Raw genomic sequence first — 23,736 nt, forward strand, 5'->3', positions numbered from 1 at the left:
GTGCTTTTGTTGCTAACTCCACACTCAGTTGAACCAAAGAAAACATCTCGGAAGACAAAAATCTTTGACACTAGGAGCTCTCTGTGCCAGGAACAGGGGTACACCTGTGTTTGTCTTACACCTGAGTTATAAAGCCCAGGGAGTTTCATAGCCAACCTCATGCGGAAGTACAAGAGCTTCACTGTCCTTCGTCACAGCCCAGCAAAGCAGCTCCCTTGTACTGTCCTACCTGAATTCCCTCTGCCCTTAGTCCCTCCTCTTTCTGACTTTTAGTTTTTCTTATATTTTTTGTGTCCTTGTGAGTCTCCTTCAATCCTTTTTGGAACAAGAATAAGTGTAAGTGACTAAACGCATGTGGATGGATATTCTTAAAGGAATTAAATACTCGATTATTTCTATGACAGAACTTAACAGGTGATTGAAGACAATGTGACAGGCTGACTGAACGGCCTCTTCCGTGAGCCCAGCTGAGGCTGTGGCAGGGGAGTCACACAAATAAACTTAGTCACACACCTACACGTAACATAATGCCTGGCTGCTTTGTACGGTTCAGATTCTCTGTTAAAACAAAGCTGTCATTTGCTTTCCCCCCAAATTATATAAACGGCTATGTACTGACGTGTGGGAGAGCTGGGTAATAAGTTTATATTTTTGATATATTTGCCACGTGTTTACTAACCACACCGAGGGCCTCTCCTTTTGAAGAGTCTTCACAGGGAAGTGCGCTGGTCTTTGAGTAGAGCCGAGGTCTTACCCTTGAAGCAATGACTTGAAACTGGCTCAGGGGCAGAACGGTGTCCAGTGTGTGGCTGCTACTGTCTCTCCTGAGGCTTAAAGCGTCTTGAAGGAAAATTCATTTTAAAGGCGGTAGGGGCGGGCTGGGTGTTCCCACAGCCTTTGCCCATGTACATGTATGCACGCACACACGGAGCACGGGAGACCCTGTGAGAGTAGCCCTGGAACTCTGACCATTGTAATTAAATGAATGAAACCAGAGGGGGAAAATGAGCAGCTAAGCAAAGAGCTACATTAAATTAACCAAGGAGGTAATGTATGACCTGAACCAGATCACTACTTTAAGTTCAACACAGAGCTCGGCCTATTCACCTCCACCTCACTCGAGGACTGAGGTCACCAGTGGGTACGCAGCATTTTAATTTAAAATGTTTCGAGTGATAAAAACTACTGTTTCTGTTCTCTCTCTCTCTCTCTCTCCATTTGTTACATAATATATGACAGACATAAAACGTAGATCATATGTAAGATATTAGCTGTAAATGAGATGAAAGGAACGAGTCACATCCCATTTTAAGAGGGGACAGTCCTTAAGAGAGGAGGGCTTGGCGATCCTCTAAGGTCAGTGACGACGATGGGCAGCTGTCCACTCTCTCACCGCCTATTTCTGCATAAGCCAAAGTTGCTCCATGATGAAAGTGACTAGACACGCAGAGTGCAGTTAGAAAAACCACCCAAATTTTGCTTTTTAGGGTTCTGCTATATGGGTTATCCACCTAAAAAGGGTCTGGAAAGATAATTAGCAATGATTCGTACCTGTACCACTCCATTTTCACAGTCTCCCTGGTAACAAAGCAGGGATGGGAGGAGGACCGATGGTGAGCAGCCAGAAACGAAACGCCCGCCCGTCCTTTTACCCAGAGCAAACGGGGCGGGGCGGTTAGAGCACCCCCGACTCCCTCCCCAAGCCCAGTGCGCGCAGGACAGCTGCGGCTGCTGCTGCTGCTGTGGGCCAGGGCAGGAGACCAGCTCAGACAAGGAAGGGCTAGAATTTTCATTAAATCCGTGTTCTTGCAGAAGAAGGGAGACATTGTCTTTTTCTTTAACAGCAAGAACACCAATCTTCCTTTGCCTCAGTGCATCAACGCTGGGCTATAAAATGCATCAACGCTGAATTACAAAACTCTGTAGCAGATGCAACCTAGTTCATATTTCTAAAAAAGAAGGAATAATAAATAATTTTTTTTAGAGAGAACAAGAATATAAAGATGGCAGTCCCTTCCAACTTTAAAATAGCATTAAGTAGGGAGTCTACACCTTTAATGCCAAGAGCTTAGAACGTACCTTGAAGATACAAGCACTAGCCTTCACAGGTCTCCCTGTCCCAGCCTGCTTGTTGGCTCTGGCACCCCAAAAAGCAGGGGCAAAACCTTCCAAAAACTGATGTGAAAAGGGGAAAACTGTAGGCAGAAAAAGGTGAGTGAAATCCTACATCAAATACCTTGATATCAATTAATTTTAAATGATGGGATCACGGTGAAAGAAAGTTAGCAGCTCGGAATAGGCAAAAAAACACTCTAATGCCAGTGAATAACTGCAGCCTGGCCTCGCTAGCCCCGCTACCTGCCCCCCACCCTCCCCCCGCCCCCTCCCCCGCTCCACAGCTTGCTTCTTAGCCTGGAAAAGAGGGTGCTTTTACAACAGCACTGTTCTGTTAAGCGCACAATGCAAAAGGGAATAAGAGTGCACACCTTATATTCCTAAATGTGTATGACACATCTCAGTGGACTGAGGACCGACACAGGAAGGAGGGGGCATGAAGAAACAGGGAATAAAATTCTTCAAAATAAATCACTTCGTGGATTATTAAAAATTACTAAAGATCAACACTTACATCATTTTTTTTAAAAGAATGTCAAATTTGGGGACCTAATCCAAAGGTGTCAATAACCACAAACGACCTTTAAAGGGATACTGTTGGTGTTTTTTTTTAATAAGTGTGGGGAAGAGAGTTCAAATCACAGCATAACAAAACTTGTTCAAGTGAATTAATGCAGTTTGTAATCAGTGTATCATATAGCAGTATTATTCAGTTAGGGAAAGTTACAGTGGAAAACATTACATTTTCATTTCCCAGGAGTAAACTGGTAAGAAACTGTCAACTTGTCACTGGAAGAACATGGAAACAGTCAAGCATAACGAACCTACAGAGAGATAATTATCTCCAAATTCAGGAAGTACATTTACCTGCCTACCCACCTCTTCAAGCCTATGCTTAGCACACGTGCAAAAATAAAGTACAATACAACTACTGCAATTATTACTACCGTTTTCTTTTGCCCTTCGGTGAGAAACACCTGACAGCTACATGCTGAGCTACGCTAACGAAACTAAACCGCTCACTTTCTTTAATAGTAAAATTACCATTACTGAATCACTGTCATAAAAAAATGCATTCAAGTACATTACCACTTATTTGAAATAAACATCAATTTTGAAACAATCAACTTTGAAACTGCATAAGTTTGTTTTTTTAAATCCCTGATTACATTTCTATTTATTCACTGTGGTAGACGGAAACAATGTATTTTTAGACTGACTACCACTTCATTTCTTACAAAACAAAACAAAACCCAACAACAAACCTACATAATGTAGAATGGCAGAGAAGCAAGAAAATAAGAGCTGGGATAAAATACGGTGCTTGGTACATGAGAAAACACAATGAACTCATAGCACAGAGCACACGGTTTACCGAGATAATGCCCTCTTCAATTCAAGGATTAGACCGTCACCTCAGTTCTGCATTCAGGCCACCAGAGCACTGCCCCAAAAGTCCTTGCGAGGCTTTGGACACGATCAATAGCAGGTAGTTTTCATCCCACAGGTGACTATGTGTGTAATTAGCACTGCCTGTGGGACTACTGGTTTGATGCCGGCTCCTGAATTTTAAGTTTATCTCGGTATATCCTAGAAAGTAATTTGTGTGCCACAGCGCTTCACAATTCCTGTGCTACTGCAGTTTCTCCATCAAGACAGGATGAGATGCAAAAAGCATCTTATTTGGGGGCTTTTAAAATCATCTTAAGTTATTCAGTTCTGTTTATCCAATTATGCACAGCACTGCAAACTTTCAGCATTACATTTGAAGAGTGGTATGCACATTAACTAAAAAAATAGCAACATCTGAATTGTTTGTAACCCTCTAAAAAAAAGTCACACTTGATCCAGTAATTAGAAAAAAACCTTATCCCTATAAATATTAAAAAAGAAAAACTACACAGCATGTGTAATTTGCTAAACAGCTTACTTATGTTTATAGGTAGTCTACTTACAAAAGTGACATCAGAAATGAACCTCTATTTGAATACAGTGATAAGAACAGAATGTCTGGAGCGCTTGCCAATACACCAAAGCTAATCATGTGCATTTTGGAAAGGGCTCCCGAAAATGTCAGCCTTCTGGGTTACGGATCAGCAGTTGGAGCTGTCTGTGTCTCTTATTTTTTCAGCGCTGTCTTCTTTGTATTCTGGTTTAATTTCGCCTTCGTCATCCTTGCGTTGAATTGGATCTTTTTCGGCAACCTGGTCTTTGGTTTGGGGTTCATGTGTGGAAACAGGATCTAAAACTACAACTGGTTTAGCTTGTTTTTCACTGCCAATGTACTGTCTCCTCCATCCAGTGTTACTGGGAGGCCTAGGGGATAAACAGTTAAACAAACAAAAAAAAATTAAAAGCAGAGAGAGAAAATATTTGTATTTCAGATTCCTGAATTCAGATGAACAAAAAACCCAAAATGTTCTTAGTCTAATCAACATGCGCAAAGTGATCTTTGAGATGCCAGCCATTTAAAAAGAAAAGTGAAGCTATTAGATTACATATTAGGAGCACAAGGCCAGAAAAAGGAAGGCGGAAAAAGTCAGAGCAATTAACTACAGAAATGTTAAAAAGCCAAATGCACCTACCTGCTTAATTACATGCTCTTCTCAGGAAGTGCAAAGCTCACAGACACGTGCGGCCCTCCCCACTGCCCAGCCCGGACTCCTGCCTGCCCTCTAACTGCTGCCCCCAGCCCTGGGTGCGCGTGGCTGCCGCTTAGCTCAGGGGACTGCCTGGACGAGGGAAGCCCGTCGCCCTCGTCACCGTCACCGTCACCGACGGACAGCTGAGACACCAGGGGAAATCTGGTCAGACGTGGGGGTGCAGGGCGGAGCACGGGCCGATGGGAGAACCCAGCGAACCAGCTACAATGCTAGCTTCCCAAAAACTATTTCTAAAAAGGAGAATCGTGTTTCCGGAGAAATCTTTGACTGAATTGCAGGCGCCCTTTCTTTGCCTACAGAGGCTTTCCTTTTCTCTCTTCTGATGCAAAAAGCTACCGCTCCTCCAGCTGAGGGGGTGGCCGTCTCCTTGCAGAAGGGCATGTCCTGAAACGCACTTGCCAGGCCTCAGGAAATGAGGCGGTCGGCACCTCCTCCGCTCTGAAGTCACGGTCAGGAGCCACCACCTGAAGGTGCTGGGCTGCCGACCTGGTGCCTGACAGTTGAGGGGTGGGCAGGAGGCAGGGCAGGGGCCATTCAGACCCATCCGGTCTTCTGGCAAACGCTGGGATGCTCCCCACGAGCCAGCGCACCCCTGCCCACCGCTGGAGGCCAGGCTCTGCGCACGGTCCTGCCAGCCCCTTGCCTGGAGCTGATTTCCGCTACTCCCTGACTGTTGGAGCCAGTCAGGGCCGCCCGTTAAGACATGCTCTTGCCTCTCCATACTCCCCCTGACCCTCGCTGCACTTCCTACAGTTGTTAAGTAAACACTGCAAATACAATGGAAGCGACTCTGAAACGGGGGGCTGTTCGGCTTTGCTCACAGGCGTGCCCTAGTTAGCACCTGGCACAAACCCATTTATGGAGTCCGCGAACGAGTGCTGATTAACTGTTTGTGAAAGGCTCGTGATGAATGGGCAGAAACCAAGGCTTTGGCGTGAGTAGGTCTGGAAGTCTCTTACACAACAATAAATAACAGAACAAATGATCCGCTACTGAGAGAAAATGGCCTGCATGGTCCTGCCACAGGTACAAAAACCCTCAAGCCCGATGACCACAGTTTTATTACTTTCTGACTGGTGCTATGGGAGTTATCCAAATCTTGAAAAGCACTCCATCTGGCTATCTGGTTATACTCTGTGACGTGCTCATATCATTAAGTGATAAACTCCGACCTCTGTCCTCCTTGGAGGTGGTCAAGCAAAGAGGTGACCAGGCTAGGCTATTATGAGGACAGATTCCTTTATTTTTGCCTCAATTTGGCAATGCCCTTGTCATTAGAAAGCACCAAGACACTGCTCATCTACCTTGCCCGAGGACCCACTTCTCCAGATGTCTGTTCCTCTACTGTGGGAATCAGGATGGGCTAGAGGTTTCCCTGGCTTGACTTTCTCTGAGCCAGGCAACACCTGAAAGGCCGTACCTACTGGGGTGCGGTCAGAGAAGCCCGCCGCTGTGACCGATGGGAGGATTAATTAATTACGGGAGTCGGACTCAGGCAGTGGGAGGGGGCTCTTAGGCAGTCTGCTTCAGTCTGTTGCCCCCGCCTCTGACACTGGGCATGAAGTCAGCAGTTCTGGCAGCTAAAAGGGAAGGTGGATGAAGTGGCCAGAGACTGAAGGTGAACCAGGGCTGCCTGTGTCCGAGTCCCCACTCCTGATAGGCAGACCACCTGCAGGGTAAGCTGGGGCCCTTCCTCGTGGAAATGCACACACACCTGGCCCGGGACTGGAGCAGCTGGAGAAACCGAGGGCCAGCTGCTGCCACATGCCAACGAGGTGACAACATGCACAAACTGGAACAGCGTGGACCTTCAGAGCATTTAAAAAAAGGCTGCTATGTGATTTCTGCCTTCTCAATCTCATGCAAATTTCTCTCGCAGCTTCCCTAACGTAGAAGCAAATGGACAAGGGAATTTTAGGAAGTGAAGCTCCAGCCTAGCTGGGTTGTTGCGGTCAAAGCCACAAAGCCTGCGACTCAAGTCACCAGTCCGGCTCCACCATCCTGGGTTTGAGCTCACTGTGCATAAGCCAGCCAACCTGCTCTAAGCATGCAAAGGGGTATGCATTTCATTCTGGGTGAGCAAATTCCATCAACCCATACTGACCTTGACCCCTCCTGCAGAACTAGTGTGGATGTTTCCGTGCCCATGGGTGTCTGCAGGTAAGGGTGGTGAACACATCCTAAGAAAGCTTTCTTCATCAGTTGGAGGCCGAACACTTCCAGGAAGTGCTCTCGGGGGTTCTCAACAGCAACAAATGAATGTTGATTGAACTGAAACCTCGGGAACTCTGCATTGTCGGGCTGAAATTGTCCTGGAACTGCCCCAGTCCAAGGAATTCTTCCTTTCTTGAAGTAAGCTTCTCAACTGCAGATTAATCTACTATTAAATCACCTGAGGCTACAGTCTGAGAACTCCTTTGTTCGTTAGCACTGAACTTGGCACAGTGGACGACTTCTCTGAATCTGTACACTGAGAGTCAGGGTAACGAGTTTCTCAAGATTAATGAGCACTGACTTGGAATCCCGACAGGTTGAGTGAGACCAGAAGGGACTACGGTGACCATCTGGTCCAATCTATCCTTTTACAGATGAGGAAAATGATGTTCGGACAGGGGAGGAGCCTGGCCTACACTCACGGCTCAGCAGTGGCGGAGCCACAGCCACCGTCAGGGGCTCTATCGCCATGTTCCCGCCCTTCCCCAGCACCACGCTGCTTACCAAAGGCATCTTTTCCTAGAAAGATGACGATGCCACAGACTGACTTTGCCATGTTTAATGACACCTTTCTGGCCCTGGCTGGTGTGGCTCAGTGCATTGAGTGCTGGCCTGTGAACCAAAGGGTCACTGGTTTGATTCCCAGTCGGGGCACATGCCTGGGTTGCCAGCCAGGCCCAGTAGGGGGGCACCCGAGAGGCAACCACACACAGATGTTTCTCTCCCTCCCTTCCCTTCTCTAAAAATAAATAAAACCTTTAAAAACACATATATAATGATCTCTTTCTGAATGCCTGTTTGCAGTGGCATCTTTAGATATATAAAGTCCATCCCTTCAAGCTAACCTTGTCGTTTTCCCTCTGTGACTTGCATCAATAGTTCCTCCTGGTTTGGCATCGGGTCCATTCCTGGTTCCCATGGGCAGGGGCCCAGGGCGCCCTCTGGAATGAGAGGCCTTCCTGCCAGGCTTCATTCCAGCTCCATTCCCTTCTATGGGAAGAGGAAGAGAGCCCCATCGGCGATGGTGCCAGACACCCAGGTTCTTGCTGTAGGCAACTGCAGTGGCAGCTTTTAGGAGGTTAAATCTGAAGCTTCTCCCCCAAGGTAAAAATCCCAGGTACTCAAATGCAACGGTCCAACAGGAACTGCAGTACACTATTATTCTGTTCAATCTTTCCACTTTAATTCTTCCACTAAGGGCAACGACCACAAATAAGGGATTAAATATCAATACTCACGAAAAGTATGGCAGACTTCCTGTATCCTGCAACATCTCCAAGTAACCTTGGATTTTACAGGTGAGATAAAGTAAGACTACAATCATGGGATGTTCAAGATGACAGGGATCACCGATCCCTTTTCATTTGTCAAATGAAGACAACAAAGATGTGAGTGGAATGATCTGCCCAAGGGCGTACAACTTGTTAATAGCCGATAGCAGGACCACAATTGTGGAATCTTGATTTCCTGTCTGTTATTTTTTTTGTCCTTACCACAACGTACCAGTATAGCCATTTATAATCCATTCAAATAGATATTTTCAGATGTCACTTTAGATCATTTGTTCAAGGGCTATTTCAAGGCAAAAAGAAAAGGCAAAAGCAACATAAAAGCTAGGAGACAATGCACCAATCTATGCTGCCCCACGAAGACGCCTGACGTAGGAGCAGAAGCTGGGCAGGGAGAGCGGCCGGTGCCCCACCCAAGGCCCGGAGTGCGGGCCCCGGGCAGGCAGGGCTGTCTGCCGAGAGAAGGAAAGACCAGACTCCGAACTGCACTGGTATCAGAAGAATCAGAACCACTGCCAACAGCACTGCCACGGGTGAACTTTCTGAAGGACTCACGAGATTTCTCAGACTGTATTATAAGATGAAAATGCAGCATTCTAATTTTTTAAAAAGCACATCATTGTTTGCATTCAATGAAATTCCTTTCAAAATCAACTTTCCACGTTCCAATTATGTTCAACAACATTGTGGCTAACGTTTCGGCTGCAATTCAAATTAACTAATGCCCAAAAGAGCCCTAATCGACGCGGTTCTGAGCTCAATTGAATGCAATCAAAGCTCATGAAATGAAGGGGAAATGCTTATTTCATGCAAATTCTACATATCACTCAAGCTTAATTTTACTGATAATATAAAGGTGGGACATTTCGAACATTACAGTGAATGAAACTTTTAAGCGGTGAGAGTTATTTTATAAAATGCTACCTCTGAAAAGCTGATTGCCAAACAGTATAAAAATGGTCTGAGGCATAAATGCCAAGTTCATTTCTATTTCACTTCTGAGGTAACTATCTTTCAAATCGCAACAGCTGGACTATTTAACACAATCTGGTGAATCAAAGTATAGTCCTTCTCTGGTCTCCCAGTGGGACGCCTGCATTAGTCTGTGGCAGCCGTCCAACAATGACGCGCAGCCGGACGGTCTGAACTCTGTTTCATTTACAATAAAAATGGATAAAGCTGCAATCATATTTACCACCTTCAATGACAGAAAACGGAAAGATTTAAATTTGTCTTTATAAAGTAGTTTCCTGGGAAAACTCCAAAAAGGAAGTCCGTGTTCTATTTTCCCTTGTGTAAAAAATAAGTCGTACTCTTCCCCCCCGCCCCCCAAGCTCTTTATACAGTCACAACAGCAGCGACTGGCGGTGGCTTCGCCACAGAGGTCGTTTTTGTTGTTTCTCTCCGACACCCTGTTTTTCAGGAGATTTTAATAACACTTGTTCAAAATGTCCCCAAATAGACTTTGAAAGCATAAAAGGACATTTTCTATAATATTACCAATTCTAATACTTGCACATTTAATGCAGGTAGAACAAAGCTAATTTATTTTGGCTTTGTGTACTTTTTAAAACTCCATTTTAGCTCAAAGAATAAATTAGTTTGTCAATCTGGGTCAGCTTCTATGCAAGGGGAAAAAGAGATGTAATTTCACGTTCTGAAAGGAACTGGGGAACAACGGAAGGCTGGCGAGGCTGAAAACCCGTCAGCAGCTTCTGGACGTGGATTTGCCCTCACGATGAACACGCATCCCTCCCTAACAGGTGACAACGGCGGGCACAGCCCCGTGTCCTCACGGAGCGGCAGCGGCGGCGCAGGGGTCTCTGCGCAGGGTGACACCGCAGACAGCGCTGCATGTGGCGAGGCCTGGTCCCGGGTCCTGATTCCCGCAGTGGAGGCTGGAGTGTGGGTGTTTACAGATGCCACACGACCCCGGCCCAGGGAGGCGCAGGAAGCGGGACCGTTCTCGCCAGCAAAATCAACACTGATAACGCATGAACTCGTGAATTTTAGGTCAGGCAAAGATTCTGAAACGTGTTACATGTTTGGAGGCCAGTGTCAAGGCTTTTTGTAAGTTTACACAACTTTAAGTCCCCATGAAAAATCTGTTCAGATCCCAACTATTAAAAGGGAATGCTATTTAAGAGAAATGTTTTAAGAGACATAAAGTCTTCCACAAAACGGCCACATGTAACACTGGCTCCTCAGAAAGGGGGCCGTGCACCAAACGCTTGCCGTTTTCTGTCTAAGTTTTCAGAACAGCATTTTTAAACTGGTAAAGATTTTCCTCTAAATTTACTATATTCCATATTTTAAACTCTCCTTTAAGATGGGAAGTCACCAAGAATTCAGTGTGCTACTTCATGCAGTTATACAACAAAGTGTATTTCAAGTGAAATGTGCTTATCAGGTTTCAGTTGAGCCAATTTGTCCTTGAATCTGAAGTTGCCTTTAAGTTCTAGTCAGCTACTTCTATTTGAATACATTAAATTCTCCACCATACACAAACAAAAGGAGGCACAAACACTGCAGAGACTCCCGAATGATGTTCTTAAAAAATTTACACAGCACCAAGAGCAATTTGCTTCTCTCGGCAGAGGTGATATACTTTATGCTAAGTCCCTTAACATCTCAGGTATTTGCAACCAGAGGGACATATTAGAAGGCAATTAATTGCTGGAGAGAACTGAGACTTTCTCAGCAGCACTTTAACTGCCATTCTGAGATTTACTCAGCAGCATTTTCACACCAGGTGTAACGTGGCCTCCACAATTAACCTGGAAGAAGCTGCTGTCTGTACAGCAGCTCAGAACACGTGGGAGACAAAAGTGCCCGGCGGATCTTCCGGGCAGTCCACGGGGTAACTCCTTGGGGGGTAGGAAGAAAAGACTAAGTGAGGGGATCTCAACTTCCAGAACATCCAGTTGTCTGCTAATTTTGTTGTTAAAACTTAATGGTCCGTGTGCAGGCGCACAGGGAGAAGCTTTGTGGCCGCGCTTTGCCGAGCAGAGCCGTTTCCTGCAGTGTCAGTACACAATTCAGCAGTGCTAAGATTACAGTTGAGAGCGGACAAAATCCTTTAATTGTATAAGAGCACCAGATTAAGCAGTAACTTCCATGCAGTTCATTCTGCTAGCTAGTAGTCTCCTGTCAGAAACAAATGTCTGCTAAGCAGAGGGAAGGTGCCCTCCATTCCCCCCTCCACGCGGTGCACACACGCCCACACGAACGCACGCACGTATGCACCCTCACACAGAAAAGGGGAGAGAGGAGAGGCGGGGATGGGGAAATGGTGGAGGTGGGAATTCAGAAAGAAAATGTACCCTTTTCCACCGTGGGGGCTAAAAGAACTCTTCTGCTTTCCATTTGTTGAACCAAACGTCTCGTAAGAAACAGTTACGTGACCAGCCAAGAGAATTTCTGGCTGAGATCAGTATTTGAGGGAATAATTAAAGCCAAGTTTCCCTGAAAGTTAGTTAAGAATCTCAACTGCTATTTGGTAACATGTATCAAAGGCTCAGATTCTCTAGCTCCAATCCAAAAGAGCAGTGCTTTTCCATTTCATTCTTCTACATTAGTTTCACACTGGAAATAATGAAACAAAACTGAAGAGACCAGTTAGAGGTCAAACAATGATGAAATCAATCTTACTTTTAATTCAAAACCCTCTGAAAGGCAATTCCATTATTTTCCTTCACAGAGATGTTTGACTAATCGCACTAACCCAGAGACATTTAAAATTTCTCTTTTATCAGCTACCCTTGGTATTCAGTTAATGGCTCAAACAAGATGAACTCTACAAAAAATAAATCTGTGTGGGGCCAAAAGTCACATGTATTTAGAGATACTACAACTAGAAATTAAATGCAAATTAAAACCACAATGGTTTCATTGGAAATGGACATTTTTTTCTATTAAAATTGAAGTCCTATAATTGCTACATATGGGGTGTGTGTGTGTGTGTGTGTGTGTGTGTGTGTGTGTGTGTGTTTAAAATTCTTCCAGGGCACAATGTGACCTGTTTTGACCTCCCAAACAAAAAAGGCATGCTAGCTGCCTATCTGGTAGTTAAAAAGGAACTTTAAAAGAGCTTGATAAAGCTTCGAGTTTGGGGGAGACCTGGGATGGAAGAGCAGCATGATCATTTAGGGAAGTGTCAGCCGGACGACTCCGGCCGTCGTGGCCTGAAAGCCTCTTTGAGAATGGCCAAGAGATGAGGACACAGCTATGAGGCCACTCAAATCCCACCAATTACCATGGAGCCTGGGTTCACTTTCAAATGGATTCTCGCCATTGGAGCCAAGTTTTATGGAAGTACTGTAGCCAGATGACATGAAAAATCATCTTGGAGGCTGACTGCTTCATTTAGTTGGAACTGTCAGGAGGATGGATATTCACCTTCCTGAAAGTGACCAATAGCAAAAGTGAACATGGGTGAATAAAGCTCGGCAGGGACGAGGAGGGCCACACCTAGGTGTTACGAGTCAAAAAAGCCAGATGGCAAGAATGTAAGATACACTTGGCCCTCTGCCTGGTTGTGATGCGGAGCTCTCAAGATCTGCTCACCTCCTTCTCCACATGGAGGGCCCACTCGTCCTGCCTGTTTATAACAGAGAGGTCCTAACACACGATGATCCACGGACACTAAGCACAAAGTCAAGGAGATAGCTGGGAATCGACCAAAAATGGAGCTGTCTCAAAGAGGTGCAGCATAAAGTAAATACAACAGTAAATTTATTCCAGTGTAGAATGTATGAAACAACAGGATTCGCAGCGATTCACCCTTGTATTATCATGTTCTATTATCCAATGATAGAGTCAGATATTTTTATCAAGGTGTTTGACTTCTGGGAATAAACTGTTCTTCAGAATTCTGAAATGTCATTAAATTAAAAAAATGTGTACATTAAATTCACATCAAAGACTAAAGTAGCTTAGGCTGGTATTCTGATATGGTAATTTCCAAAGTTTATTTGTGAAGCATCACCTCTTTGTTTGATATGTGACATGAAAAACAGTAAAATAATTTCTTCCCGAGTACTCTTTAAGTCTTTGTGTTAATCAAGACTGGCTCTCCTTTCAGAATTCTTTGTTTCACTAGAAAACACTTCTTTCCCTTGGCAAGGGAAATGGCTTAGGTCAGCCGCAGGAAGAGGGAGCGAGCCGAGCTGGCCGCGCCAGGGAGTCAGCCGGGGCGGAGGGGCGGCATGTGCGCCTCACAGGGCCGATGGCGAGAAGTGACTGGAGTCAGCACTTTCCACAGAGGAATCCTCATGGCCGCTTTCTTCCCTCCATTCCTCACATGTTAATACACTCAACACAGTGTGCTACAGTTCAAAAGCATGGGCTCTGGAGATAGAATGAAAAAGGTTCAAATAAAATCTGACCCAACTATTGATTAGGAATAGAATGTTGGGCAGATTGTTTGCCTCACTGAGCCTGTTTTCTGTCTTTAAAATGGAGATATGTCCATTATATACATGTGGAATGATTACAATTATCCATGAAAGCGCATGGCGTTTATAAATGTTACTGAACTGCACAGTAGCTGTAACAAAACATCGCGGACGCAAATTCCAAAATCCTGAACTTCCAAACCAGACACCGGTTCCATTACCCATGGCTTCCATCTATAATCAACATGAGCACCCCGCCAGCCGCAACGCGGGCATATTTCCTCTTGGTGGGCACTATTATATATGGATGCACATGAATAAAGAGTGATGAAGAGTAATAGAAAATATTAACTAAAGTAGAGGAAAAACATATCATAAAATGTCGTAGGCTGTAATCCCCATGTGTCCCCAGTTTACCTCCCTATGTCAGAAACACCACCTTGGCATTCTGTTGATGGCAGAGCTCACGTGTTTCACGGGATTAAAATGGTAGACAATTTGACTCAGCTCTAGGTGCGCCGCATTTCTAACTTATTGCTCAACTTACATTTGTTTCTGGAATGTTAATTTCCTAGTTACCCGTTCATCAAGGCCTCAGAAGGGGTAACTTTGAAACTAGCCAACCTAACTGGAGCAAAAGAAGAAAGGTCAGGCACCGACGAGCTTTGACCTGACTGCACTACGTGGTACTTTTCTGTACCTGTGGCTGGGAGGAGGCACGTCAAGAGTCTGTGTCACATTTAAAAAGAATGTATCAGCAATGGCGGCAAAACTCATGGCCATTTCCAAAAACTGAGCCCACTTTCCAAAGCCAAAGTCATTTGGAAACATACACACATGCTGAACACACAGTGGGGATTAAAATGAGCCACGTCGTTTTCTGACCACAATAAATACTGCGAGTAGCTCTCATGCTTATAGGACCGGCAGAGAGGCACTCCACGTTTCACCCACTTTCTCCACCTCAAGATAATCAGGAAGAATTATCCCACTGCTATCACCTATGAGCAGGTATCTCTAATCCAAATGGGGCTAAAAGCAGTTGGTGCCACAGTGACGGAGTTGGAACATGTCCCGACCCTTCAGAGTATTGATGGGTCACAATCCTTTCGATTCAGACTTGTAAGTTCTGATGATGTCATTTAAAAACGAATTATTTTACATGTCTAGGTTTGTGTGTGTGTGTGTTTTAATGCATTGAGAGACATGCTGAAGGCAGAACATACATCCTTAACTCTTGTTGCTTAACTGTGAACATCTTTACTAAGCAACCACATTAGTGAGGAATTATTAGGGTTCTAGAGCTGAAAGGGACTCTGGAGAGTACCTAATCTCTATGGCTCAATTTTAGATTAGAACAAACCACTACAAAAAAAACCCCAGAGATTATGTCACTTCCCCAAGGAAACCCGGTCCATCAATAACCCAGGGGTCTAGTATCAAAACTTTCAGCTCTAACTTTTGCCCTTGCTTATCTAGTAATGGCTCAGCACTATAATTTTAACATAAGGTAGAAAAGGAAATACACTGAAATACATTTCAGATATTGTCTCATTTACAAGACAACCCTACAAGGTAGGCGTAATTACCCCTCACTTTACAGATTAGGAAACAAAGTCATGGATTAAATAACTTTCCTAATGTCACAGAGATACTGAACGGCAGCCCCAGGGTCAGAACCCTACCTTGTCTACCTGCCCGTAGAATTAGGTGCTGGAAACAGCCCCATCTGCTTGCCACCCCGTGCATCTGTGGACGGGCGTGGGTTTAGAACACAGATCACACGGTGCTTCCTTGCTACTGCCCTCTCCAGTCTACAGGTTTTACTGGCGGAAACACCCATCATTCTGGTTTTTCTGACCCTGTGCAACATTCAGCCCCTTTCCAGGTACTGTAGCTGTCGGAAAGTAACAAAGCAGTTACTGTTTAAAAAATTCTATGATTTGGAATTTTCCCTATTTTATATTCAACATCCCACCCACTGAGCTCAGCCTAGATCAGAGAGTCTTACTATATCGTAGCTGCCAGATTCCCCCAGATCAACGGAAGGGAGCGTGAAGGCAAACCCAGGTTTATGCTGCCCGCCGGCTTTGGTCCGCTCTCCGCCTCTCACCGCATCAGGGGAGAGTGTGAGCGTAACTCCGGTCTGAATTACCATTATTTCACCAAAATTAAGGAAAGGCAGGCCCACCGATCAATTTAAGAAATTGTTACTAGGTAGTATATACTGATTAGAAATAGCTAACAGCACACAAATACTTCTAATGCTATTTTTAAAATAGAAACAATTAGGCTTTTCCAAGTCCTGATTATCTTTTCCTTTCTTTTACTTTTTCATCTTCAAAAGGCACCTTGCTTTGCTTAGGCTGGTGACAGAAATGTTAATTTTAATTAATCCTTGTAATTAAGTATTAACGGTATCTCTTGCCTTCTCACAAGTCCCTAGGAAGTAAATCCATATACTGTACACATCTCTGGCTCTATAACTTACCAGACAGGGGCTAACTCAATTACAGCTTATCTGTATGTATATGTGGAACTGTTGAATAATGGGGCAATTGAGTATTTTAATTAATTGATACTCTGCTGTTTTGTTGATACTAAAAATATACACATGCTGTTCATTTACTCAACAAATATTTACCAAGAGCCGGCCATAAGGCAGGCATTTTTCCAGGTGTTTGAGATACTGCTGGGAACAAAACACAGAAAAATTCCTACCCTCATGGAGCTTACATCCTAGCAGAAGAAGAGAGAAAATGAGCATTAAGTATAATAAATAAAGCATATAGCATATTGGAAGATAACCAGTGTGGGGAAAAACAGAGCAGGTTAAGGAGGAACCAAAGTTTAGAGGAGGACAAGTTACAATTTTATTTTATTTTTTAAAAGATTTTTAAATTTATTTTTAGAGAGAGAGAGGAAAGGAGGGAGAGAGGGAAAGACGTATCATTGTGTGGTTGTCTCTCGCGCACCCCCTACTGGGGAACTGGCCCGCAACCCAGGCCTGTGCCTTGACTGGGAATCCAACCAGCAACTGTTTGGTTCACAGGCTGACACACAATCCATTGAGCCACACCAGCCAGGGCAACAAGTTACAATTTTAAATATAATGGCAGGGGTAGGCCTCATTTAAAAGATGACATTGAGCAAAGAAATGAGGGAGGTTGAGTTAGTAGGTCCTGTAGCTTAGGGAAAAGACATTCTGGGAAGAGTGGACAGCAAAAGCAAAGGGCAAGAGCAGACCCAAACCTGGACAGACAGGCCAGAGTGGAGGGAGGAAGGGGGGTAAGAGAAGAAGGGACTGGGGGGCGGGGTGTAATTATATAAGTACTAGAGGCCACTGTAATTAACCCTTTGACCTTGATTCCCTGTCAAGAGCCGACAGTGCCTCTCACCTGAAACTCTATGGTAGTCTCTCTACAGATCAATATAAAGATGCAATTACTAGAGCGCAAAGACCATTTTAAAAAGCAAAGGAAACATTTCACTTTTAACTGCTGATCCCACTTCCAAGTGCTTGGACAATTCAGGTCTATGAGATAAGACACTGCGGTGTGCCTCTGCCTTATGGTTTGTAAAAAAGAGTAAATTTATTAGTCAGAGGCAGAGAGAAACAGTCCCGAAAATAACCCTTTTCATTCCTGAGAGAGAGACTGGTTACAGGGAATCCCAATAAATGACGTGAGTTTTTACTTCGAAAGCTTACATATAACTAAATTATGTTAAACTTCTTTTCCTTATTAAAAAGCTAGGTTTAACCGTGAATGAGGTGAATAATTGCCATGTATATATACAAAATACTCGGATTTATCTGGAGAGTCTAATGGTACTTAAACCGATTTTTCAGAAAGGCACTCTTCTTTGTTAAAAGGCTTTCTTCTATGGAAATACATGGCATTGGTTATTCCAGCTAAAGAATGTCAAGAACGGAATAATCACGCATTAGGTTACAAAGTTTGAAAGTTAATACAGCAGCACAGAGTATTTGTATTAGTGCTTTAAGTAGATAAATTAAATTGAAATGTGTCTCTTGAGCAGTCATTGAACAAGCAAGATGAGAAATAAATTAAGCTTCACATAGGCCTTTATGGCCTCTAACAACTGTGTCTGTCAACACATGGATCCTTTTCACTGTCAATTCAACACATTTTGTAGACCTTGGGCCTGCAATTATTTCATTTCCTTTCTTGGGAATGTAATTTCCACTTACTTTTAGAGAATAAAAGGCAGACAAAAGGAAGAAGGAGTTGCAGTATTTTCTGATTAAGATTATCTGTGTAAAATGGTAAAGGGAAAAAAAAAATCTATACACACACATTGAAGCATTTCTCAGAAACTAACTTGTCTCAGCCAAATTGCTTTTGTGTCTGGATATTGGTTCAAATGTAGCCCGATTGCTGATGTCAAATTAGATGTTAAACAAATCTAACAGGAAAGATGAAGAATGAATATAGATCATCTTTCTGTCAGAACTGTTCAAATGACTGTAGTCAAAAGAAACATATGACTGCAGGAGAAAATGCGCTTTTAAACACAATGAAATTAGACAAAACTGTAAATCAGCAAAGAAGGCCATTCATTCCAAAAGAGGGGGGGAAAAAAAGTTAATAGTACCAGTGAGAAATGGAAGAATGGAAGAAAATACCAGTTGGCAAAAATAGATCTAAATTGAATTTCAACTTCATTTGTCCAGGCTTCACCTTTTAAACTAAGACAGGCAGAGGCACAAAGAAGGATTCTTTCTCTCCCGATAGAACAGGAAATCAGGGTTTAATTAACTGTGATTACAATTACCATCGGCTGATCTGATTTGCCTCACCTCTTCCTTTTCTTCAAGTGACAAACCCCCTGACATCCTGGCAAGAGAACTAAAGCAAAACTAGACTAATTTCAAAAAAGGCCGACATTGTTATAAAACAAACTGATCCTCTACCAGATCCGTCGGAAACACGTTCAATAGCAGGATTACCTCTGTGACAAAGTGTCACTTTCGAGCAAGTCTGTGTAGATAACTCTTTACATGGTATGTTTTCATTCTCGGGATAGAGAAATATTAAGGCTCATCTTTAAGTGAGGACCAGAAAATAAGGTTGTAAAAAGGTACCCTTTAAAGTACATCTGAAGATCTAGTTCTTCTGAAAGATCTAGTATCTTCCTCAGCTCCTCATAAACCATTAAGAGGGATGATGTAAGCATTTAATCTTGAAAGAATGATCATCTTCTGATGCTGAATAATTATTACCCAAGTCAACTCTTCATGCAGAAGAAGAACCAAACCAGTTTAGGGCAGAAATTCTCTTTACACATATCTGCTTTGGATGGGAATAAGACCTCCAAGCTAGGAGCCTAGAATCCAAAGTTGGCTCATCAAATGAAGGAAGAAGAGTATTTATTGGCTAACCAAATCAAAATCTCTCTAAAGAGAAATGAAGCAGAGTAACACACAAGTGAGTCATCACAGATTCGTCTACACACTATTTAGTAAAGAACGCCATTACTTACTGAAATGTAACCTTGGAACGTGTGCCGCCTTCCAATTTACACGGCCCATCACCTGGCTCAGGTGCTGGGCGGGACGGGCTGTTGAATTCTGCCTCCAGAGTTTTCTTGTTCAAGGCTGTTTTTGTTACACTGGATACAGAACCCAACACTGGCATGGATTTGGACTCTGAGGTGGCTAATATCCCGGTTGGACCTTAAAACCAAACACATACCTCAAGTTTAATAATTCTGCGTGATGCTGATTAATATGGTACTGAAAAACAGATTAGCTGAAAATCCCTAAAGAAGTGAAAAGGCCAAGTTTTGCTAAAATTTCAAGAGCCTGCTGGAAAACGTTCCTATTAGAAATTTGCTCTGCTGTGGTGGTACTACTCAAGGCCCTGGGACCACGCTGAGAAATTGTGTACAGACTTTTAAGAAACCACAAAACCCCAGGCCATGGTTCCCGCACTGACCAGAGTCCTTAAAAGTACTGCAATTGTGAAAACCCTTTTCTTCTCCTAAGTGTGGCTTTCTGACAGCCCTACTTGAACCATGTGGACTCTTAAGAGTTAATTCCTCCCCAAACTCAGCTCTGCATTTTAAACACAAAATGGAACAACGTCAAAAGGCTCTTTTTCAAAGGCTCATGAAGGCTTCTTGAGCATTAAACAGCTTTTATGAACATTTTCATTTTAATGTGATTGAGAAGTAAGTGGATTTATTTCCTGTTAATATAAAGACACGGGATTATAAAAACTAAGTGGCAAAGAGTTTGCTGTTTACCTTTTAGACTTTTCTGCTCTTTGGGACAGGATTAAAAAACTATAACAGGGCTGATAACTGACATTATTGGCATATAAACCTAAAAACTCTAGGCGTTGAAGCTAAGCTCCATCATGACTGACTTTCTATCTTTAGAAAAATACTTTCCTAGGCAGGTCTTTTTTTTACTTTCAAAGCAAGATTCTACTATGTCTTTCTTGACACTTCAAAAGGAATCCTTTTAAAACAAAGAGGTTTATAAAATAAGGCACAAATGTACAAATGACATTAGAACTTCTAAAGATGCAACCAGAGGACAACTTTGAAAAGTGCCAATTAAAAGAGGACAAAACTTGGCATAAACCCTAAGAAACGTCAGACCATCTTCTAAAAAAGAAACTGGTACAAAGTGGGTGCAATCCAAAATGCTAGCTAATCCCTTATCAGCATAAAGCTCTGGAATTCTATTTTTTCACTTGTATATGACTGTGTCTGATTATTACAACAGCATAATCTATCAACTCCAAAAATGAAGTTCTAATTTTTAAAGAAAACCCAAAATCTTTCTATATGGATCTGGAAAATTGTTCAGCCATTCAGCGGGGCACCTCCTTTAGCCTTACTGCATGTGGGAGACACAGATCGCTCCAGTCTGGCTGAAAACTTTGGCTCATGAAGCATCAGCGTCTGTTCTTCCTCATTCATTTCATCTATAGCATCTGGGCAGACAACTTTATGAAATTGAATATTCTGGTTCAAAGGGCCTCTCCCTCCCACTTACGTTAACCCTCATGTTGCATGGAGAAGTGGGAGTAGAGAGAAGAGGGCAGAAAAATCAAGAAAGTAAGTTCCTGAAGCTAGAAACATGAAGTTGAATTCAAGAATAGCTTCAGAGCAGCTCTATTCTGCCCTTGGATAACTGCTGACTATAACACTAGACAGCTTTAAGCAATCTGTCCTTGTAGGAAAGCAAGATCTGTTTCTGAATGTACCCGCGCCTACTGCTTGTTCTGCAACTGAAGCCAATTACAAAGGAGGGAGAGTGGGTGAGCTGGGCCAGAGCTCTTATTTTTCCTGCATACAAAAAGAAATAAAGAAAAATCCATAGTGTGTAAGATTATTATTATTATTATTATTATTATTATTATTATTGCATCCTGTTTAAGTTGCCCAATGTTTTCCAAGAGGCCTCTGCTGCTCTTTGAAGTGTCCGTTTGGTGGGCCACAAGTCTAGGTAAAACGAGGGAGTATCAGGTCCGTAAGAAAAATTCTATAGAAAAAGGTGCTTCACTTGCCCGTGAGGGGGAGACACCAACTAACCTGGGACCTGAGTTCTGCAAACCTCCTGCTGCCTCTGCTTCTCTTAGATGCCCCCTTTCTCTGCTCTGTGACTTCACATTTGGCTTTCACATTTTCACCTTTAGACTTCACATAAGTCCTTGTGTGTGGCAGAAAAAGAATCCCAAAGATTCAAGTGTCCCTGAGGCACAAACCTACCAAACTCATCTCTGTCATTTATTCCCACCATGCAGCTGGCTGCCTTAGCTTCCTACCCCACCCCCAATCCTAAGGAAAAAGAACATTCTTACGGCACCCCTTAGTTCTCCTGAGAGGTAGCTGATAGGGGAGGGGATTCTTATAGGATAGTGACAGGACCATTTCCAAAGTAAAAACTGGTGATTTTTCTAAAGAAGGAAACAAAAGGTTCATCTTTTTATAATAAAGGTTTGGCCGCTATGATGATGTTTCCAGTTTAAGAAACCAATTTACTCAATTGTTTAAGTCTGTGTGTGAAAACCAGCGCGTTTGACTACCAAAAACCCAAACCCTTAATATTTTAGCAACTTCAACTTGATGTAAACATGATGGCAATGCAAATGAAACTGTTAAAATGGGCTAAATTAACTGGACTTGACTGAACTGAGGCTCAATGATGCAGCCTATTAGCTGTGGTTGCTGATAAATTTTACTTTAGTTTTTCAAAGCCAGCCTCCTGGCCTCAAGAAAAAAACCTCAGAAAGGTTTCTGCTAATTCCCATGATCAAGTTGATGGAAAAAAATGAAGACACACAAGATTAGTTTGGGAACAGATTTTGATGTCCAATACATGGCTACCATGACACAAATACAAACTGTGAGCTCAAGACTTGCCCAGATGGTCACAGCTGGTGACAGAGCTGGAATTTCTCATTCACTTGGCTCATAGGCAGACACTATACTAAATGGGTATGCAGAACTATGACGATTTCTCTGCATCTGTAACTGATGTGTAATTACTACTGCACATTGTATGCTGACCTTCTGTCAGGCACAGTGCTAGGCACTTTGCCTATCCTGACTGACTCAATCGGATTATTCTCCTTAGAATAATCCTATGAGGTAGTGCTTTTAGTATCCTAACTTTATAGATGAAGAAACTGAGGCACTGAGAGGTTGGGTGATTTGTGTAAGAGGCAGCAGCTAGTAAATGGCAGAGCGAGGATTCGAACTCACACTGTGTGGTTCTAGCCTGTATTCAATGCTACGCTGTTGTCAAAGCCCATCCTGAACATCTTTACACAAGGGCATCTTGCATTAAGCAAAGCAGATCTATAGAACCCTGAGTACCTACAAATAAACAGATACACCAATAAATAAAAATAACGTAAGCGTTCTTATGAGAGAGCCCTAAGTATCTTTGACCATCCAATACTTCTCATTCACATTAAAAAAATTTAACAATCATTTTAAAAAGATAGTTTCATGTTAAAAAGGGACTTAAAGGAAGATGCTTCAGAGAGGAAGAGGAGAGCCGCGGAGAAGACAAACCAGCTTACTACTGCTATCTGCTTCTGCTGTCACCTTTCTGCGACGCAAAATCCTTTCTAACTCAGTTTCACTGCTTTCAGTGTAGTGAAGGGATTTTAAGCTTCTTGAACTAGTGGATTTGTTAAGTGTCCCCTAAAGTGAAAACAAAACAAAAACAAAAAGGTTAATGGCTTAATACAATATACAAAATATAAAAAATCAAACCACCAAAACATTACCAGAATTTGAATGGAATTACAAAACAAAATGAACTTTACATGTACACATATGTTTTTAATGTGCATATCTTCAACAGCATATAGCAGATCATCGAAGAAGATGCTACTGATGATGGAAGATGTTAGCTATCATGTCAAAGGAACAGTACAAGAACACTCTTGATGAGCTAACTGTATGAAGTTCAGGGGCGGGAAGGTACCTGCACCTCCTGCACATTGATGATTAAAGATTCTGACATGTGTTGATCGGTCGCGTGGAGAAGAGAACAGACATACCGAACTCACCTTAGAAGGTTATCTTGATGTGGCAGCCACAAGCTAAAGAACCAAAATCCTTGTGGCACTAAAAAAATGTGTGGCTGATTCTTCAGCGAGAATGACCTGGCCTGCACAACAGGCGACAATGGTGCCATGGCTGCCAGAGGAGGCACATAACACTCTCCAGTGGCCTACCCAGGCACGTGCTGCCCCGAGCACAGCGTGGCTTCTTCGTGAAAGAGGAAAGGTTAGACCCTAGCAGGGAAGCCAGGGAGGGCCCAGCACCGGAACTCCAGAATCCTAGCAGTGGGGGTAGCAGACGTGTGTCATTCAGGGCCCAGAAGATACCGAAGGAAACAAGAGATGCCACAAAGCTGTGCTCCTGCTGAAACTGGTACTGACCTTCAAGACGACAGAGAAGGAAGACCCGGGCTGAGGTTGCCTGCCCTGGCTACTCTAGAATATGTGCTTTGGAGGGAGAGGTAGGGCTTGCCACCTCTGTTACAAGTGTTTGAAAAGAACACTC

The 23,736-nt window shown here is 43.3% G+C and overlaps 1 protein-coding gene across 2 annotated transcripts in view; it reads right to left on the reverse strand.

The window, feature by feature from the left end:
• Positions 1–2,715: 2,715 nt before the first annotated feature.
• Positions 2,716–23,736, reverse strand: part of SHTN1 (shootin 1) — a 90,494-nt gene continuing 69,473 nt past the window's right edge. The window contains exons 15-17 of one of the 2 annotated variants that reach the window (XM_054581579.1): positions 22,743–22,866; positions 19,183–19,375; positions 2,716–4,431 (exon numbers count right to left, since the gene is read on the reverse strand). In XM_054581579.1, the coding sequence (XP_054437554.1) occupies positions 4,209–4,431; positions 19,183–19,375; positions 22,743–22,866 (540 nt within the window). In that variant the 3' untranslated portion in view covers positions 2,716–4,208. The remainder of the gene's footprint in view (positions 4,432–19,182; positions 19,376–22,742; positions 22,867–23,736) is intronic. The other variant, XM_054581580.1, reaches the window with a different exon arrangement.

Source organism: Pteronotus mesoamericanus, unplaced genomic scaffold (assembly GCF_021234165.1).
Source record: "Pteronotus mesoamericanus isolate MK-2021 breed Mesoamerican mustached bat unplaced genomic scaffold, CSHL_Meso_final contig_657, whole genome shotgun sequence".
Taxonomy (NCBI): domain Eukaryota; kingdom Metazoa; phylum Chordata; class Mammalia; order Chiroptera; family Mormoopidae; genus Pteronotus; species Pteronotus mesoamericanus.